The sequence below is a fragment of the Terrapene carolina genome, unplaced genomic scaffold (assembly GCF_002925995.2).
Source record: "Terrapene carolina triunguis isolate 2854851 unplaced genomic scaffold, T_m_triunguis-2.0 Scaffold96, whole genome shotgun sequence".
Lineage (NCBI taxonomy): Eukaryota > Metazoa > Chordata > Testudines > Emydidae > Terrapene > Terrapene triunguis.
Window position 1 is genome coordinate 21,378,689 of NW_020664447.1, and position 22,023 is coordinate 21,400,711.

Consider the following 22,023-nt stretch of genomic DNA (forward strand, 5'->3'; position numbering starts at 1 on the left):
ACCAGGCAGAGCCAGGTAATGCCTCCCCTGCTCTCAGACTTCTGCCAAAGGATGGGTGGACAGGGCCAAAGCCCCTGTTGCCAGCTCCTGTAATGTTATTGCCAGTAACATGATTTTGGCCCCTGTTGCAAACAGGCTCATTATGACAAGAGATTTCATGGGATTTTGAGACCGGTCTAGGGGGAAAACCCCTCTGACTAGCTGCCCTCACCATTTCCTGAGGAAGAGTGACTAATCAGAGCTGCTGCAGGACGCAGGCTGAGCTCTCTATCCCTCCTCTCTTAAACTGACAGAAGGTTTTGGTGGGAGAAGGAGAGAGAGAGAGCAGGGCTGCCATTTTCACAAGAGGTGAGGGAGGGGAGAGCAGAAAAAGCCCAGCAGCAGCTCCTATTTCCCCCTGCCCTCTTATGAAAAATAGGTCTGCTCCTCCTAGGGTGACCAGATGTCCCAATTTTATAGGGACAGTCCCAATTTTTGGGTTTTTTTCTTAAATAGGTTCCTATCACCCTCCACCCCGTCCCGATTTTTCTGGTGACCCTAGCTCCTCCCCTGCCCCCCCTCTTTATCTCTACAGGCTTGGGAAGTGGACATAGAGGACTGCTGCTGTAGCTGTCTTCTCCCTCCTGCCCTGGGAGGTAGGTGGAGGATAAGGAGCCCCTGGAGCTCTAGGAGCAGAGGTGTGCTGGGGGACAAAGGCACAAATGTGAGTCTGTGAGGGCTGAATTAATGATGGGGTGGGAGGTTAGAGCAGTTGTCAAGACTGGGAGCACAACATTAAACAATATGGGAATGAGGGGACACAGAATTGGTGTGAGTCTAGGGGTGGACAGAGATGGGGCTGGGGGAGGGGTACAGAATTAATTATTTAGCGTTTGGGGAGAAGCTGGGAGTTTCACACTGTGAGGCAGTACTTCATATACGTTTGTGTAGTTTGGCCTCAGTTGAGTTTTCTAACAAGAGCTTCTGCAGTAGGGACCAAAATCGCCTTACTCTGTCAATTTGTGAGAGATGGCAACACCAAGGTCTTATCTGCACTAGAAAGGATTAGCCAGTAGACCTGTACTGGCAAGCCCTCCTAGTGAAGGTGCATTTTATACCAGCAAAATAATTATTTTTCTGATATAGGTTGTACCAGTTCCCCAAACAAAATAAGCTATACTGGCAAAAGCCATATAAAGTGTAAAAGCTGTCACTGATGGGTGAGCTGGAGGATTGTGGGATTTCACTGGGAAGACTAACTGCAAGATTGCAGCTATTACACCAATGCTTGCTGTATGCTCTTTTCCTGCAATGATTCAGAGCAAAACACAGTGAAGGATGACATGCGCTTTAATCTTGTCCAGAGCAAATGCAATCACAATTGTATGAACACTTGTGAACTAATGGAAGCACTTTTGTGTGAACACACAATATGTCATCTAAGAAAAGCTCAGAGAATGTCTAGTCAACACAGTGCTAAAAATTCCAGCAGGCACCAGAGGCTGGTCTATATAGAGCTTGCACCATTGCTACAACCAGTAGAGATAAGGCCTATGTGTATAAGGGAAGTACTGTTTCCAATTCTTGCCTTCTCTGCAGAGACAGACTGCCACTAAAAGACAAAGAGGGTTCATCTTCCTTGAGTAATTTAATAATTCATCACAGTTTTCCTTTCATTACTGCTGATCTTGTATAGAGCCTAAATAGACTAAATACATTGTCTGAGCTATTTCTCAGACTGAAGGTAGTCAGATCACTTCATGTATCTCATGTTTAATCTTGGAAAACTGATAAAGATTTTAATATACTATATTTCCTTATACTTATTGGAAATCTCATAAATGGCAAATTAGGGCCCATTTTTACAAGGTGCTGAATACGTCTTTAGACTTCCTGAGTGCCCTAAGAATCATTTCATCAGGCATTCTTCATTTCACAATCAGATCTTTAATCCCCTAAATGATAACAAATGGACAGAATGATTGCTTTGGGGACTTGATGGCTGAGACGATTGGTAATAGGACAGAATATAGAGCCTTTACAAGGTTGCCAGTTTGAAGCAAGAGCAGTTTAGTGGCTTTCTGAAATGAGTTTGATGGGTCTCTATCCAGTTCCTATTGGATAGGTATCAACATCACAAAAACCACCACAACAATGGGCACTAGTTAGCAGGCTCAGGAGAGAAGCCAAAGATTGACTGGACAATGAAAACTGAACCACCATTTTACCCCTAAAGGTGATTTGTCCAGAACAGAGTAAAGGCATGCTAGCAAAGGGCTAGGTATTAGAAACTTGCACTGTTGCTGCCCATGCCATTCCAGTTGTGTGGGTGAACAAAGGACCTCCATTATTAACCAAGAACCTCACAACCACTAAAGGTTTAAATAAAATAATTATTAAACTATCAATTGGTATTAAATATTTATTGTAATATAATCTTTGTAGACATAGGCTTGGGTCAGAAGACGTTGACCAAACTGCTCCTTATCTCTGTATCCAAATGAAGGCAGGTGCCAGTGTATGGTAAGAGACCCAGGAATGGAAATGGGCTAAATACCGTTAACATGTCACACAGCCTACACTGTACTTATGATTTGATGCAGCACTCTGGATCCTCCAAAACATGGGGCTATACAACTAAGCTTAAAAATGGCAAATTCTTTGCCATTTGGACACTCAAGCTAGCCTCACTTACTGTACTGCCTGAAACAACATACAAAGGAACTTACATTCCACTGAGGATAAAAACCATGAAAAAAACCATACAAAGGAACTTACATTCCACTGAGGATAAAAACTTTAGAGACGTTGATTATTATTTGGGGGGGCCGGGAGAGAGGTTACAGTGCCCGAAGATGTGGTCAGGGCTTCACCGAAACAAATAGAAAGTCATGGTCCCTTGCTTAGAAAGCTCACAATCTAAAATTAGCCAGGATGCAACAAATGGAAGTAGAAAACAGTATGGAGGGGATGAGGTAAGAAAAAAGAATAGGTACAGTCATTTGATCATGCAGTGACTGTTTAGTCATGTGAACATGATCTGGCCAGATGTCTTAGTAATGTATAATATTTAGTCCATTCACACAGGGCTTTCATTGAGGTTCAGATTGTCCTCCAATGGAATGAAAAATGATTTTTAAAAACCTCATTGTTAATATAATGTAATGAAAAGTGACACAAACATGTGCAAGAATAACAGCATAAGAGCAGAACTGGGCCCACCCTTTGGGTTGTTTGCACTGTACTTGTCAGAGGAAGGGTCCTCAAAGGGCAACCTTACAGTACAGCTGTGATGTAGTGGTTAGATACAGCACTGGAAGTAATCACGCTAGGTTCTAGTCCCAGCTTTCTAACAAGCCTGATTTTGAGCCATCCAGGTGACATGATAAAGAGGCTGGAACCCAGGCAGATTCCATAGTGCAGAGCGATTCCCTGATGATTTAGGGCCAGCCTAATGGCCTTACACCACTACCCCCATCTCCTGCCCTGGCATAGAGGTGTGCTAGGAACTGGAGGGTTTGTGGCCAGAGGAGCTTACATATTAATTAGTCTTTAGACCATTTTGAACTGCCAAATGGCTTAATGGGACTGCTCTGCTTACACTGAGGGCCAAGCCAGCTTCTGCACCAGCCCCAAATTTGTCCCTTCTCTGTCATGAGCTGTGCAGCTCAGATTTAAGGCTGCTGTGAGACCTCTGGCAAGTCATTTAACCTTACCAAACCTTAGATTATCATCTTCAAAATGGGTCTAAGAACACTTACGTATGTCTGATGGTGTTGTGAGTCCTAACTAGTTTCGTAGTACGCTGGGCTCCACATGAGCACAAATTATTATCACAACCATGTTTTAATGCAGGGGTTCTCAAACTGGGGGTTGGGACCCGTCAGGGGGTCACGAGGTTATTACATGGGGGGTCGCGAGCTGTCAGCCTCCACCCCAAACCCCGCTTTGCATCCAGCACTTATAATGGTGTTAAATATATAAAAAGTGTTTTTAATTTATAAGGGGGGTCATACTCAGAGGCTTGCTATGTGAAAGGGGTCACCAGTACAGAAGTTTGAGAACCACTGTTTTAATGGATGTTCAGTTTTAAGCTGGTTTTCCTTAGGTTTAATGTAAATCAAAATTTAAGAGATTGTTACAACTGTAAATATTAACATTATTAAATGCAAAACCAAAAACAACCCAGTAACTCAGTCAGGGTTTACTTATTTTTTATGGAGCATGTGTAGTGTACTAGGTACTGTACAAAACATAGAGAAAAACAGGGTCCTTGCATTCAGGAGCTTACATATTAATTAGTCAAATAATGCTGAACAAAAACACAATGCACTGGTTAATCAGTAAGTAGCCTCATCTGAGAGCAATGCACATATCTTTTTTTTTTTAACATGCATATTTGTCTTCATTGGACTAACATTGACAAGATTCGTGAAAGACATTTCAAGTGACATTCTGCACAAGAAAGTTATTTGCACACTCAATTGGGTCAAGGAAACAATAATGAAGCCTCAGGAATATTTATAATTTTATTTTAGTTACAGCATTTGTCACTTTGGGTGATTTATGGTGCTAATAGGATGATATGGTCCAAAGCATCTGTCAACTGTAAAAGGCCCCCATTAAAAGCAAGGCTTAAAGCAGTGTCATTTTCTTGATCTCTTGGAGAGTACTCGGGCTAGACTTATGCATGAATTTAGTACTGGATTGAAAGTCCTGGAGAATGACGGTCCTTTTTTATCCAGGGAACAGGTACAGTCACAGTGCAGGTTTTCCTGCACTGGCTCATTATTGTGCTTCCTCTCTGACCCAAGAGGACCAATTGTTCGAGCAAGCTTGCAACTTACTTTTCAGGTACACTTATTCTTTGCTGCAGTTTTCAACAAGGGTGCCAATTAGTCCCAAATGGGATGGTATTTTTTGGATCTTCAGACAGACACCTGTCGAGTGGGAACAAGTCTGAGCCCGCCTAACAGTCATCAGACAGTGAAAACTTCAGGTTACTAACAACTCTGGCTGGATTTGAAAAGGTGACAGAGCTAAAAGGCTCCAGATCCCATTAACAATCCCCTAAGTCATCCATTCCCACTAAGGGCTCCTCTTTTGAAGTTCCCAGGGGCACTCACATGACCTCTGTTTAAATTCATAAAAACTCTTATCTGTCTAACACAGACCCTGCCACTTTTCCTAGTAGTACTCAAAACAGTTATTATGATGTAAACAAACTGTGCATGCTGATGCTCATTCTCAGTTCCCTTATCAACTGAACAGCATGCTCCTCATACACATATTGGGTCAAATTTACCCGTCATCTAACTCCAAGGATTTCAGGGAAGATATCCCCGGGCTCATTTGCTCACTCACCTCCTGAGCGTACATATAATGTAACAACGGTATTGTAAACCATATGTCCATGGGGCCCTGCAGTTCAGACTACAAGGGTGTGAAAAGCAGCACACATTAATGTGCTGTAATTTAGGTGCAAACTAAAAGGTAGCTAGTTCACATTAACATAGTCCTCTTTAAACAGGACTATGTGACTTTTAGTCTGTGTCCACATGTGGGAGTTACAATGCAGCACGCAAGTGCACACTGCAATTCACACCCCTTTAGTCTATACTGTGGGGCTGTCGTGTAGACATAGGCAATAGAATTCCCCACTGATCTGATGTGTCCTTGTTTTGATGAACCTTGCTATCTATCTTAGACATTTTAAGGAGCTATCACCTTAGTGGTGTCTAAGCACCACTACATGCAGCCCTCTCTTGCTGAGGGATCCCGACTGGCTGGAGGCTAGTTGTCTCACTTCCAATTTGGAATGTTCCATTTTAATTAGGATAGTCATTCTTTTTTAAAAAAAGATAAATAAAGTAACTGAATCTCAAAGTACTGGGAGGTTAGAAATAGCTGGTTAACAGCTTTGTTGAAATACATTGGTAATGATATATGGTGTGAAGGGCAGAAAGTAACACTAAATGGGAACAAACTCACCCCATACTAAAGTCAGGGGACTATAAATCAAAACATTAGGGACTAAAATTGAGAGCTAAACTCCCCAGCAGAAGGACTTTTGTATGGCTTCTTGCCAGCCAGGGAGAAAGTACCTGCTCAGCTAAGATGCTGGAAGAGAGGTTAGCTAAAGCTGCTGGAAGGACTATACTAAAGGAACTACCTGCTCCAACAGATACAGAGCAGAGCCCAGACTGCTAATATTAAGCAGGGAAAAAAGTTCTTCTCGCTACTGACACCATATGGCATAGAGACTAACTGTCTGGGTTGTCTTTATAAAAAAAACCAGGTGCTAACTATAACTTATACCATAAGGATCTTCTCCTACTATAAAGTGATGATCACTAACACTTCCTGAATTAGGCTACTTCTTCTGCAGTTGCTTTTTTTTTAAAATCCTGTTTCTTATGCCTTAGCTTCCCATTTGTTAACCTGCTGCACCTGTGCTTCCAGCAGAGTTTGGCTAATCTGGCCCATCCAGTCATTAGTAGCCTGGCAACCATCTACAGTAGCTTTTACACAGGAGTAATGTTTTTGCTATTTTATCTTTTAGACAGAAAGCTGGAGGATTAAAAAAAGAAAACAAAAGCCTGGCCTGTCTTTCATACTACATTCACCTTTTTCACTCACAAACTAACCCCACAAAACAAGGAGGACTGAATGTGGTAGAACAAAGGTCCCTATCCACTGATTCTAGTAGCTATGTTACAACATCCCCCTGGCTTGGCACCTACATGTAACTAAGATCCCTAGGGCTAAATTCATCCCTCATTGTTAACTTCAAGTGAGCTACGCCAAGAATAAATCTGACCAGTATAGCAAAGTCTCAGGGTACATTGGGAATCAGGTAGAGATGGTCAGAGACTGTTTTGTTTTTTTCACAGAAAAAAATGACTGTTTTTTTGAAAAACCAAAAACATTTTGGCTGAAAACCAAAAATTTGGGTTTAATTTTTTAACATGAAGTGCTTTCAGCAGAAAATTTTGTTTAGTCAAAAACTCAATTTTCCATTGAAAAATAGTTTAGATAGAAAATGTTTGTCCAGCTCTCCTACTGAGTAAAGTCTGAGATGGAGTCTTAAACAGCTGAAATAGACATTGCTGCTACACACTCCTGGCTAGGAACACAGATTAAGGGTTTGTAAGCATTACAAAAAACAATGAATACGTGACTACAATTAGGTGGGGGGGAATCAAGTAGTACATTTAATCAGGTGTGTTTATTCTAGCAGAAGGGGGTTCTCTAGTTGATGGTATGGGTGCCAGAACCCTTAAACTTCAGCAGTTCTCTCATCCATACCACTTTAAAGGCAACAAACTGTCTTATACAAGAAGTGATATCCTGAGAAGTCCATATATTCTCACAGAGATTTAGGCTCTAAGTCTGCTAACGCTTATGCATGTGCTTAACTTTACATACTATTAGTTCCACTGAAGTCAATGGTTTTTATCAAGTGCCTGTCATGCTGGTATCTGAACATGTATTATTAATAATTTTTATATTTAATTTGCTAAAAGCCTCCATTAAAAATGTTTGGAGGTCCTTGGATGGACAGTGTCACAGACATGCAATGTACTTTTATTAACTGACACTCACAGAGCTTTTCTGGTTTATTAGGTACCTTTCACAGAGACCCCTTCTCATTAGGCTGGAACAGATTAATAGGAGTCATATTTTCATTTTCAATTAAAATACGGGCCATGCACAGTCTATGTGCATCCTGGCAGATGTTTAAAAGCGTTGGCTCTCAGAGGTGAAATGTTACCTTATATCTGTTGGGGGTGATGAGAGGGTGTTCCAGGAGCAGAAAGAAATGTTAAAATGCAGCACTTCAGACTGTCTTCTTTTCTGAATTTACAGCATCAGACTGGCAGTTGTATAAATGAGTGATAGACTGCAATGCTCTTTTCCAAGCAGGCTATGAAATGAGGGAGCCTTCAGTTTTGTGCTGATGTGTCCAGAATTCAAATAATTTGTTTCTTGAATATAATGACAATTGGAAGCACGGTATTACCTTGAGAAAAGAGGTGGGAGAGACAGCTGCAGTACCCTGTACTCATGAAAGATATTGCATTAGCAACTGCTTCCCAATTACTCTCTCCACTGAAAACTCTATTATGCTAGGCTCTTATTGCTTTTATTCAAGGGCACAAAATTAAAAAGTGATATTGCTGGCACTACTCTCATCTTCCTACCATGACATTGAATAATTGGACAATGAAAGAAAATGTTCAATGATGCTGATATTAAACACATCTAAAGGACAATGCATTTGAACATCAGCTGATGAAGTAATGTCCATATTATTATGCATTCCCTTCTACTACTTCGAAATCACTTGTTTTCATTTTTGTTGTTGGTGATGGAACATTTTATTTTCCCGTAATTGCTGGAGACATGCCCTGTTTTAAGGAATATACTTGTGAAAGGGATGTGTGTGAGATGCTTCTCAAGTTAACCGCCTCACTGTATTTGTCCTTTCTATTAAAGGAGTAGGACATCTACTGCCTTTTTCACAAGGATCTAGGGAATCAATTCACTAATGACCAGGGTGGTGTAAGTTACAGTTTGGTGAGTCAAAAAACTGGTATAAATTGTGAAGGGTAACTTGCATCAATTTGGCATACATTGGGTGAGCAAAATGAGTGTAATCTACACACAGAGGGGTAAGAAATGGGGAGTTTAGCAGCAAAAAGCAACTGGAAGGAATGTGTACAATAAGGTTTCTTGTAGGGTCAGGTGGGGTGGAACATGCATTATCTTACATGTTACAGTTGCTTTTCAATTACCTCCTTTCCTCTCACACCTTCCCTCCCACAACACACACATGCATACTCCCTGATCCAGGGTACGTAAGGACATATAGACATGGGAAAGTTTTACCAGTTATATTGGTATGGTTATACACATGCAGTTATACTACTATAAGCCCCTTATTCTGGTTTAAGAGAGTCTTTTTACAGTTTAGCTTAAACCCTTTCCCAGGTGACAAGCTAAACCAAAAAACTGATCTTATATGAGAATAAACGTCCAGAGAGGTGGGTAGGGAGGAAGGGTTGTGTTACATTAGTATAACTATATCTAAATAAATTCATATTTTAGGTTATACTGAAAAATCTTTCCCCTGTAAACAAGAAACTTTACAAAAGTCAGTAAGTGTTATTATCCCTGTTTTACAGATGGGAAGTTTAGGATGATGTAAATATTCTGCAGAATCTTTAAGTGACTTGCCAAAAATCATACACGAAATCACTCTCAGAGGTGGAAACAGAATACAGATCTTCTGACTACCAGACCCTATTGTAAACACTAAAACCACATTATTTCTATGGACTATTGAAATCATTATTCAACATCAATCTATTCAATATCAATCTAGCTAGTAATAAAATTATTTATACTAGTATTTCAGACAAACATCTATATGAGATAGGATCTCTGAAATTAATCCTTTTTAAAGGATGTCCAATGTATGAGTCAAACTCACAAATTATACACCATTAAATGAGTAGGAAATAATTATCAAAGCTTTCACTTCTTTGGAGATAATTAATTATCTTGATGCTGCTTTCACCACACTGGTTTTATACTGATGTAACGCCATGAACTTCAGTGGAATTATTCATCCTGGATTTATATCATCCTAAATGAGATCTGAATCCAGTTCAATACCTCTTTTGTAGCAATACAGGGGATCCAAAAACACAGTGCTTACTTCTGTTAAAATGAATCTAACTTTGTTACCTGTTTCTGCTAATGTAGTCGTAACTGTTAAGCAGCAGCAATCTACAGCCTAATGAAAACACATGGCAACCAGTCAGGGGTCCTTCAGCCAGCAGGTGAGTCTGACACACCAAAGGTCCAGAATGCCTAGTGCTTACTGCTCTGTACTATCACGCAGAAGATGCTCTTTCCTATGTAGTCTTCTTTGCTATAGGTCACTGATCGGCGAATACAGCAGGGGACAGCCTTATCGTTTGTAGCTAGCATCCTTACATCTATCTTGCCGTGGACTAGTAGAAGATGATCATCTCACTGTTTGTGTAGAGATGCTGACCATAGGCGGTGCCAAGCACTCCCCAATGTATTAGGAAGCAGTGTCAGTAGGATGTGTGGACTCAAGGAGAAGAATACTAAGGCCTAGATTCTCAGCTTTGCTCGGTATTTGCTAGGTGCTGCTGAGGGTGTGAGGAGGTCACAGCTGTGGCTCCCTGTTCTGGAGGCTGGTTCTATGCCTGCCATGCCCTGAGCATAGTGTAAAGCAGTGTTAGGGCTGCTAAAAGTATATCAGCTGTTTATGGCCCCCAGGCCAATGCATTAACTGAGAATATTTGGACCACAGTAGCACTCTCTGGCCACACTGTCTCCCTTCTTCCATGTCCTCATTATGCTCCTTATTCTTGGGTCCCCAGTTCTGTGGCTACAGGGAGATCTGCTGCCTTACTGCCCCTCAACACCAGTGGCTATATCAAAGAAGAGAATATAAATTGTAAAACTGTAAATGTAGGGGTCAGTGACAGAATGTGGTGAATGGTAATAGCTCTGCTGAAAACCATCAGACAGGCAGATGCACCATGCGCTGAGAGCCTTGGACTCACTTAGTTACACTCTAGTATTGCCTAGTGTGAATTTTCGCAACTACTTTCTACTAAATGGAATGTCAGACCTGTTCAAGTGTTTGTCATAAGCCTTAATACTGCTACAGTTAAAAGAGATTTACCTTTATGTCAAGAGACTATGGTTTTGCAGGAAGGGATGGAGTTTCATTCTCTCTAAACATGGTGAATCCTGGGTGGCTGCAGATCTGTTGTATTAGGTTCAGGAATGACACATGTGCAGATGAGAAAATCAGGTCCAACCACATTCTTAGGAGATCCTTGTTCCTCATGGACTCTGCTGGGTTCAGACAGCTTCTGTCTTTGTTATAAAGCAGCCGAACAATGTTTTTCTTTGGTTGGCAGCCAGCTCCAGAACATCCACTGTCCCACATCACTGCTTACTTTCTCCCTCCTCAGGAAGAGCTACACAAAACTCACTCAAAGCAACCTGGGTTCTTATGTCACTGCCTTAGACTGGATCACATCCCTTTGGAATATGCCCTTGAGCAGATCGATAAAAATCAGCTGTGCACCAAATGTAGGCAAATGCAGCCATGGTGCAAATAAATGAAATAAATGATACTGATGCAAAAGCAAACTCACGTCCAAATGGTTGTACATTATCGAAAGAAATAACAACACTCAAACCTTTTGTTGTTTTTATTAAAGCATTCAACTTCTTACTACACACAACAAATAGTTTATTGATATAATCTAAATTAATAAAATAGTTGAACAACTCTTTAGATTTATATTTGTATAGAAATGATCTGTGGAGCATCTGACCTTCAAACAGTGCTGCTTGAAAACAGCTATTCATGAGAATTTATTGAAAGAATTGTTTGGGGCTAGATGTTGCACTTTTCATTCTCAGGGGAGAGGGAGAGATTTCCATGCAAAAAAACCATTTACTCTCCTGCACAAAGCTTAAGGCTTTGGAGACTCTGACTGACTCTTCATCGCCAGTGTCCTTCCTTATGTCTATATTGGAAACTATTGTCTAAACAGAGTAACTAGAAAAGATGGGAAGAAAAATCAATTGCACAATCCTAGTCTGCGAGTGTCAAAGTCATAATGTCTCTTTACACAAGTCATTACTGCATTTCCAGTTATGAGAATCCATTATCACAATGTATTTGTTCCCCAACTCTTGCCTACATGGCTGATAATGTCAGTTATTGTCAATACGCCTTTGCTAATAGAAGTCAGTCTATTTGCTATTGCTTGTAGTTTAGAGTCTATGTAGCACTGTCTGAAAAGGGCCTAAACTGTGGTCTTTCCCCCCCAGTTTAGACAAAGCACATAGTTTGAGCGATTATCTCCTCATTGCAGCTATGCATTTGTGCCACCCATAAGATACCTCTTGATGACTATGAGGCATGTCCTGGCTATATCATCCCATTTATCTTAGTCCACTCATAGATGTCCTGCTCACATACTATGTCTGAGTTGATGAGGAGGTATCTGTCGCCGACACAAAAATGTTTCTGGCAAGCAGCACATTTGAAGCATTCCAGGTGGTATACTTTGTCCTTCACTCGCATAGTCATCTCATAGGCCCGGATTCGCTTGTCACAGGAAGCACAAAGGCCATCTTGGCCAAAGAGTCTAAAACAACAACAACAAAGAGTTATGCAGAGTTTCCTTGGAGAAGAGGGAGGTTAGGGGGAAAGAGAGAGAGAGAACTGAAACAAAAGAAGTGCACAACATTGGCTTTTTGCCACATTTAACATTGCATTGTAAGATACGTAGAAGTTTAAACATTTGTTTGATGAAATCCAACAAGCAGGGACACTCAAAACTTTCCAGCATCAGTGGCATCCAGCAGTGGTGACCTGCCAAGAACCCAAGGGTGTCACCTATTTTTTAAATGAATATACCTGTTTGTTGTGATCAAAGTAAGAGCCTAATTCTAAAAAGGAAATGAGCAACTTCAATGAGATTTGAACCTCTCTAGATCAGACCATGAATTCAAACCACCCTAATACTTTCTTCCCACTCTTAATACTTGCTTTCACTTGTATCTTTCCTAATCAATCAATAGAAATTACCTGCTGATTGATAAATCTTGCCATTGCTCAGTTTTGTCACCACTATGCTGCAAGCTGTGTTTTAGGATTCTGCAGGGTATTTGGGATTCCTTTAAACTCAAATATCAGAGGGGTAGCCGTGTTAGTCTGTATCCACAAAAACAATGAGGAGTCCAGTGGCCCCTTAAAGACTAACAGATTTATTTGGGCATAAGCTTTCATGGGTTTTTTACCCACAAAAGCTTATGCCCAAATAAATCTGTTAGTCTTTAAGGGGCCACCGGATTCCTCATTTTTTTAAAACTCAGATGTTTCTCTACTCATAAAACCACTCCTGCTAGGTTTCAGGAGCTGGACTCTACGACCCTCTAGAAATCCATTTTAGTCCAAAGGATTTTATGATCTGGATTGCTCTTTAAGCCATATTAAGAAACCCTATTGAGACCATAATTATTGGGTTGTCTATTGAAAGGACCCTCTAATGCATGCACAACATATTTATCCCTCTCACAAATGTACTACTTTCAGCTGGAACACTATGACCTATTCAGCTATTTGTCATAATGTAATATCATCCTCTACTGTAGGCCGCAGCTTGCAGAGTTTAAAAACCCTATAATTAATACATAAACAGAAATGTATTATTTGTAATAAGAAAGGGAGAAATTCAGAAATATTATTTGTCTGAAATATTTGCTTGTGTGTTTAAGTTCTCTGATTTGCCACATTAATTTTAGAACTAGTGAGTCCATTTCCCATATTTTTACTGTGTTTATCACAGGCTGTGCCTGCTTCAAGTAACCTACTAGGTTTGAAAGACAAAAAACCTATTAGACTCAGATCTCTGATGGAAAAAGAAATAATTTCTCTTGTCCACCAGGAGATGTCGCTGTTCACTTCTGCCTAATGAAAATGATATTAATATTATATAAAGGTTGTGAAATGCTTCATTTCTGAAAACACGCAGTCTCATTGTACAGAAAACACATTAATTTTGTTCCCATAGCCTATTATTCTTCCATTAAAAAGTTAATAAATATTTGGCAAGCGCACATGGGACTGGATCAATGTTAGAATGTTTCATATAATGGAGATGTACAGTTTAAGCCACTATTGGGGCCCAACCTCCAGTCTCTAGCAAAACTCCCATTGGAAAAGCTATGGGATAAAATTACTAGGAACTCTACCATCTCCTCCTCCCAATTACTTACACTCTTAAAGGGAGTTTTGTGTAAGGAATATCAGGTTCAATATAAAACTAGACCCTAAAAAGTTTGGTGGGGGGAGAAATGTGGAGTTCCTACTTATTCCATTCCCCTAGCTCCTAGAGCACAAAGGATACATTATAACAAATGATGTAGAAGGAGCAATACACTTTAATTGTAATCAAGAACACACAGGTTCTTTGTTATCAAGTTATTCGGAAATAATATATTAAACTTTACTCATCTGATTTGTCAAAGTTTGTAAGTAGAAAGATGGGCAAGGATCTACTAATGCAAAATCTGTAACAGGTGCTCTTATAGGATCAGACTCAGGAAGACACTAAAGCAAATGCTTAAGTCCATTCTATTCAGGACAATGCTTAGGCATGTGCTTAACTTTATGCACATGCTTAAATTACATTGATTTCAAGTTCTCCTGAACTGGGCCATCATTATTATAATAAATGTAAACAGCACAGTGCCTTTCAGCCTGAAGTGTCCTAGAGAACTTTAAAAACTGATACTCAAATCACAGTTATTGCACAGCAAAACACCCCTCTTCCCCCACATAGAGAGTAGCAAAGCAAAACATCTCTTTTCCAAGCGGTATTATTATACTGTGGGAGAGGGAATTTGGCTAGGCACCAGGATACCTTATTCTTACAAAAGTGGCAGAAGATCTTTCATATGCACTCATCCTTTGGGCCTCAGTTACTATATACACTGCATCAGAAAGGCAACACCTGCAGAAGTACAACTCCTCTAAAACCATGCTGGGGCATTGGCTCATTACTGACTCAGAGGGAAGAGTAACATTCACTGACTCTTCAGCACCTACTCGAGGTGTCCCCATGCAAGTGCTAACCCAACTCAGCTCTGCTTAGCTTCCCAGATCAGGAAGCACCACTTAGCAAAAGGTGTTGCAACCACTGTAACTACCCTCAGCATTTATATTTTAGGAATAAATTATTCAGTATAATCTCTTCATGGATTCTTGCACTGCAACATCATTAGGGATCCTAGCTTCATTATAAATACCTAAATAAACCTGAAATTACAGAAAGAAAGCAAATTAGGATAGGCTAGTATAGGGTAGGAAGGCTCTGTACCTGAGATAGTCTCTCCTGCAGAGTTTCCTGCCCAGTTTATAGTACAATCGTCTCCCCACCTCTCCAAGCCTGCATCCACACAGGTCACAGCTGAGGCAGTCCTCGTGCCAATACTGATCGATGGCTTTCAGGAAATAACGGTCCCCAATGTTCTGCTGGCAACCTCCACATGTCAGCAGTGAAGGGGGAATTTGGAGCACTTCATCCACTGGCTCCCTGAGAGAATGAAACAATTGTTGGAGAAGGGAAAGCCCTTTAAACTCAACCAAACAAGCAAAAAATCAAACCAGTCGCCTAATTAGAACAGGAATTATGGCCAGATTATTCTCCCATTGAAGTCAATGCCAGCCCCCTTCACCTCCTTGTTATCAATGGGAGCAGGAGTAGGCTTTTTTCATTTGTTTTACAAACAGAACAGCCTAATATTTAGGAAATCACCAAAGGTGGCAAAAACATTGTTAATTCTTTGTTTCTTCTTGTGCAAAGACTAAGTTGCAAACATGACAATCTGTACAACACCTCTAGCTGTTCATTGCAGTAAACACATTTAACATATTGTAAATGAATTGTCTGTACATGTATACCACTGCCCTCTACTGAAGAGAATAAAAATGTCTAACTATGAGTCATAGTCACCACACTGCTATAAAATAAACAAGATTGTCCTTTAACACACGAGGTAAGGGACAGTGATTTTGGAGGAAGAGAGTCTGGATTCACTGTCTCAGTGAAGTTCTGATTGTGCTTCTGCATATGCTGATGACAACTTAGAGACAACCATTAAGTCCTGGGATTTTTTATAATCATTTTGGTATTTTAAAGTAGTTCCCTTTTATCCATAGCAAAATGTAGCAATGCCTTCCCTACCATGAAAGGGACATCTTACATGGTGTTTTTCAATAAGATTACTATGTTTATCAGTAAGTATTTAAAAGGGACACCCATCAAACAGTATAAACCCCAAGATCTATCTATAGATTGTTGAGGACCACGAACAGTATTGTAAAACAATTGCACTCTTAAAAAAAATACACACTCATTCTGTGGGCTTGAACCTGCAGTCCTCGTTCTGCAGAGTTGCTGCAATCAATGGGAATTCTGCCTTAAAAAGGGCTGCAGGATTAGAAGATGTATACTAAGAGTCCTCCAGGGTTGTTGCATGGAATTAAACTTTCCTTTGAGGAAGGTACATTTGAAGGCTAAGCCTAAAGATAGCATCTGTTTGAATAACATTAAAAATGAATAAATACAACAGGCAAGACTCTGGCCCCATGGAAGTTTTGCTCTTGACTTCAGTGGTGCCAGAATTTCACCCAACCTTACTACAATACTTTTTTCCTCCTGGTTAATGCAACCAAGAGTCTGACTCTGATCTCACCTTCACTGGTTTTACACCAGTATAACTGCACTGACTTCAAGGAGTTACTCCTGATTTATACACATGTGGATGAGAGGAGACTCAGGTCCCAAAACTGTATTGTGGTAGTACCTTAAGGGGTTTTTTTTGAAGCAAATATTCATCCACAGTATTTTGTTCCTATACCAGTCTGACACCTCATCATTTTTAAACAAGAACAAGAAGGAATGGATCTACTAATACAGGGGATGAAGCCATAATTTTCTGCAAATACACTTTAAGAAAGTCTCACTGTTGCCTGTTTGCACCACTTTGCAAGTTCTGCCAGAAACACTACTGGCAAAAAATTAAAAGAATCGCCTATAGGCTTAATCCTGCAAGGTGCTGAGTACCCTAGCCTTGATCCAGCAAAGCATGTAGGGCCTTATACAATGCTCATTGAAGTCAGTGGAAATAGGACTCCATTGGATTAGACCCTTAAGCACATGCTTAACTTTAAGCATGTGACCAGTCACATTGAATTCAACTACTCACATGCACATGCTTAAGTGCGTTCCTGAATCAGAGCCAGAGCCCTCAACACCTGGCAGAATCTAGCCCAATATTCTTAAGTACCTTATTCAGTTATTGATATCACAATCTGTGGACAATTTGCTTTTATTACATACTGCAACTGCACTGCTGAGGACAGAATGTAACTACACTGCCAGAAAGAAATCTGGCTGTTTAGCATTTCCAACAGGCCAGGGAAACTAACATTTTTCTACCACCTTCACTTACTGAAAAAAACAGTTTCCTAGTCAAAAATGACTTTCTTCAGTGTCTGAAAAACGTACAGTGCTCCAGAACTTCCATCCTAAAGACTGCAGTCCTTACTTAGGCAAAACTCCCTCTGACTTCAGAATTCAGTCATAAGATAGCATCTGCTCTTACGCACTTCCATTTTCACTCTTCACAGTTTATATAGCTGTGTCCTAACATTCTTATGACTTGCAGTCCACACCTGCCAGCCCAGTATTGCCAGTAAAGTCAATGGGAGTTTCTACATGCAAAGGATCAGACCCTAGAATTTCAAAGCATATAGAGGCAATGCCTTACAATTGCGTCATAAGTCAGAACGTCGCAACTCGGAACCGCAATCTACTCTATTGCGGGACTGAGCATCGTAAACTTGAAACCTATAGTCATAAGTCGAATCAGGGTATCAGTGTAGAACCACCATAAGTTCAGTTCGTTGTAACTCGAACATCATAAAGTCAAGGACTGCCTGTACCTCTGTGCCCTGTGCCTTTCATGCAGTGCTACTCATAGTACCATCCAATCACATATATAACTATAAAGGAATGCATGATGTTTCTGTGAGGCTGGCTTGAAAACATCAATGCACTAAACAACACACATAAGCCAAATAATATAAACAGGGCATTATACCCACAGAACAAAGCACTGTGTTTATCTGCAGTAAATCCTACAGGTCCACAAGAATATTTTAGGGATATGAGGAGATAAGGAAGCAGCTTTTCCACAATAAATGCAGCCCTTCTTTTGGGAGTTCAGATGTACACATACGTGCACCAATATCAGGAACCATGAGTTCGTTATTTCAAAGCCCAAGTCAGGTACTACAGTCTTACACTTTGGCAGATGATCTCTTGAGCTGCTTTCCAGCCCTGAGTCTATGTTTATTTTTAATAGAATTTCTGTTTCATGCATTAGCTTTTCAATGTGCTTGGATTTCATACCAAGCAGTTATTCACTAGAACATAAAGTAGGTAAATAAATAAATATTGCTACTACTTTGTAGTTGAAACCTTAAAAAAAGTACCTAGAAGGTTAAATTACAATTCCTTAAAAATCAATGGGAAATGAGAAAAATGGTAACAAATGCAAAATGTCTGATATGACATATTAACTGCCTTGGAGCATGTGTGAGTTATGTTTTACACACATTAGATTAGGGCTTCAGAAGACAACATTCTTAATGACTTACAGGAAACAAAGCCCAAATTAATTAAATTTATAGGGGGAAATAATATTTTAAGTTTTACGTTGAAAACCAGGACTTTACAAGAGTTTTTTCTCTCTGTAATATCACGGTGCCCCTGAGACACAGACAAGTGCAATGCGCTTAATCCTGCTCTTGAGATGTACAGCCCTGGAATTCAGTGGAATGACACCACACATTGTGGAGCTGAATTAACACTCCTCTTGCAATTAAGTGCCTGCATGTGCTTGGTGTCCGAATGGATGGCTCCAGGAAATCTACTGAAAGAGCCAGATCATAATGCTACAATCAGTTACTGAATTTATGTAACCTCTTCCACAAAGGTGGCAAATGAGAACAAATGTCTCCTCCCACGCCCTCTGTGTATCAATTCTTTATATATTTGTGGTCCATGTATGGAACCCCTCCCTCCCCCACACCACCATTATAATCTTTTGAAAGTTTCAAACTGACTTGTAGTATGAAAATGTGGAAGTTGTACACCATCAGATAACAGCTCTGACCTTTCAGTCTAGTCAGCTACTTCGGCAGATTAAACATGGAGCAGAGACTAAAAACAAGTTAAGCTTTGGAAAGTATTATGCACCCGGTATCTCTGAATTACTCTCATCAGCATCACTGAATCTCAAGAAGTGAGGAGAGGAGAATGTACTGATCTTAAGGGTTGTTAGATTTTTTCAAACAGGAGGTTTATTCTGGCACGTATTTCACAAAACCTGAGAAATCTGATGAATCTATAATTTGGTTTCAACTCAAAATGGGGAACTGGATGTCTCTGGGCTGGTGCTGCCATCCACATGATTAGCACACTGATATCCACAGAGGTTGCCTAGTCCAGCACCAGCTCAAAGAAATCTACCAAACCTCCCCATTACAGGCACCAAAGTGACACACTACCAAATCCACCCAGGTTGTAATATATTACAATGGCAGCAGGGTTTGGAAGGGGTGGTGGTGCTCCGGACTTTGTTGCATGCAGGGATATTATTTTGAAGGTAAAAGCAGCCCTAGTATATTTCTGAACCACCTTCTACCAGAAAGAGATCTCCAAAGCATCTCCCTAGAACTGGTGCTTACACAAAATAAACAATAAATAAATAATAATAATTAATAACAACAACAATAATAAAGGACTCTTGAAGCTCATAAAGTCCTTTTCAAGCCCATTTGTTGGAGAAGCTCAATATCCATCAAAAGGCAGAGGGGGGTTAGGAAAGAAAAAAAGGCCACTTACTCGGAAGGATCGAGGCTTTTCCTCTCGATGGCTGATGACATTGGCAGGGCTTGTTCCTTTGTAGTGTCTCTGGTAGGATCTGCCCCCTCTGCCCCGACAAAGGCTGTCTGCTCCTGATGCCTTTTCACCAGCTGAGTTTCCCCTCCACCCCCCAATGACATTCACAGGATTTCCTCCTGCAGCACCAAAGAGAGAAAGAAATATGGGTTGCTGCTGCTGGGTTATGTCTCCGCAAGGCTGACCCTTAGGATCTAACCTCCCATCCTTGCAATGCTCCTCCTGTTTGCTGCGTGGCTGGGCAGCCCCAGCTGCTGCTGCTGCTGTTCAGATCACTGATGGAAACAGACTGTCTCAGCTGTCACTGCTGCTTACCCTGGAGTCCCCTTTGCTTTGCTTATGCTTTCTGCCTGGACAGCTCTGTACATGCTCTAGACTGAGATAGGTGCATATGCCGCAGATGCAGAGAGCAGCAGCATCCTTATTATTATTTAGCTCAGCCCCGAGTCTCTGGTTTCATTTCCTTTTTCCTGATCACGATTCAAATACAATAGAAGGAAATCACACTTAAAGAGACAGCTGCCCATTTCTTAACTGGACTCCGGGGGATTTAGCAACACAAACAGCAGCATCACGACCGAGTTGGCTTCTTAAAGGGCCAGTAGCACCCTTGCCACAGAGTCCGTGCTGGGGAGCTGACTTCGCATTTTTACAACCCTGTGCAATTTAAGATTACGATACAGTTTTGCAGCGAGCGAACAAACAGATATGCAGCCTGAAAACGATCTTCTGGGCGTGTATCAAGTACCTAGTACTATTTTTACTGGCATCTTTAATCACATATATTACCAAAAGCACTCTAAGGTAATGGTATCTCTCTCTCTCTCGCTGTGTGTGAGTTCAGTGCTTTGAGGTCCAAAAATAAAAAGCATTATGTAAGAACTAAATATTACTATTATTATCTACCTAGCTATGAGCCAACTAGGTCCACCTAAGCTATGTCTCTGCCTCTTTTATTCTATGGTTTGATAGTCATCAGGTATCAGCACAATTGATCCTCACCTAGTTCATGATGGGTAATATAGCAAATTTATACCTTATTGCTGTTTGCTGCTAATTAGCTAGAAAAGCTCTGGAGTGGGAGGTTATTGATCTGTAATTAATCACGTAAACACTAGAGATGGGAACCTATGTGACCATTTCAGCTATCTCCCCACCCCTTGGCAGTCTTCAGCCCTTACTCTCCCTCAAGGCAGGAGGGTTCTCTGCAGTGCATCCTGGAGCGGAGTGATTTACACCAGCAAAATTAAACCTACTACTGCAATTACAGCATTTTGCCTTCCTCTGAAGCATTAGGTACTGGCCACTGCTGGAGGCAGGGCCCTGGATTAGATGGACCATCTGCTTCAGTAATTGCGATGTAAAAGATCAGAAATAAAGTCTGAGTGAAGAATGAGAGAAATAGTTCACTTATATATTGAATCCCATTCAGGAATATATTTGGTCTATTTTTATTACCCCAGTCTCATTTTATTAACCCCTTGATCCAGTTCTTTGGTCACTGGGGCAATAACACCAGAGAAACATTAAGGGTCTGATCCAAAATCCAGTGAAGTCAGCAGAAAGACTCCTATGGACTTCAAGGGGGGGCTGGATCAGGCCCTAACAAATCTCTGAAGCCATCTTTGATTATTAGGAAACACCCATCCATTTTATTTAAATATACTGTGTCCAATATACTTTAAAGTTACAGTATGATAGTCACATTCATAATCCAACATTTTTTACTAAAGGAAAAAGCACTTAGTCTTCATCGGCAGGATGGAATGGTGATATAAATATTTCATGTCAGACATATTAACTATGATCAGGAGCAAAAAGTAAACCTTCCAGAAAGAGAGAATAATTAAACTACCAAAAGACAGAATAATTAAACTGCTGGGGCCTTTATTAAGATGGCTTGAAGGATTAATAACTGAATTTTAAGGGGGACCAAGAATAAATGTAAGGACTTCAGTTTTTTTTTTTAAATTAAAGGGACCAAGGGTTCAATCCTACCAGGAATGGAGCACTGCTATGAGGCCACTGACTGGCCTCCAGTCAGACCACCTCAGGCCAGGCCTGGAGCTGGCTACTAAACAGAGAAGACTCAATGAAGTTGATGAGCCACCCAACCTGCTTAAATTGAAGCGTGTGCTTAGAGGCTTGGCTGGACTGGGCAAGAGTGCTCAGTACCCTGCGGGATCAAACTGAAAGAAATGTAACATTTTACAATAAATATATTGATCCAAATTCTGCCCTCAGTTAACTCTGTGCAATTACTAGATCCTTAATAAAATGCCAGAGTCAGTGGGGTTGCACAGCAGTAACTGAGCGTGGAATTTAGCCCGCTGTATCTTCTTATTCTCTACATATAGTGCATTTGCACCTGCCTGCATCTTGCATTTGATCCTCTATGTCCAGCAGTAGGTTATATAACTTTGTAGCTTAATTTTTTTTT

At 40.6% G+C, this 22,023-nt stretch overlaps 1 protein-coding gene across 1 annotated transcript; it reads right to left on the reverse strand.

Annotated features, from left to right (window-relative positions):
* Positions 1-11,263: 11,263 nt before the first annotated feature.
* LMO2 (LIM domain only 2) lies at positions 11,264-19,969 on the reverse strand. Its single transcript, XM_024213862.2, has 3 exons — positions 19,527-19,969; positions 14,931-15,146; positions 11,264-12,194 (listed from the first exon to the last, which is right to left on the reverse strand). The coding sequence occupies exons 1-3, from the start codon at positions 19,685-19,687 to the stop codon at positions 11,975-11,977; spliced, it is 597 nt and encodes a 198-aa protein (XP_024069630.1). The 5' UTR covers positions 19,688-19,969; the 3' UTR covers positions 11,264-11,974.
* Positions 19,970-22,023: the final 2,054 nt, after the last annotated feature.

Excerpts from the sequence above, each read along its gene's own strand:
- LMO2 (XM_024213862.2), bottom strand. The coding sequence starts at position 19,687 with ATGTCATTGGGGGGTGGAGGGGAAACTCAGCTGGTGAAAAGGCATCAG. Across the intron at positions 15,147-19,526 it reads AAAAGCCTCGATCCTTCCGA|GGAGCCAGTGGATGAAGTGC; the intron begins GTAAGTGGCCTT and ends TCATTCTCTCAG. Across the intron at positions 12,195-14,930 it reads TGCAGGAGAGACTATCTCAG|ACTCTTTGGCCAAGATGGCC; the intron begins GTACAGAGCCTT and ends TTGTTGTTTTAG.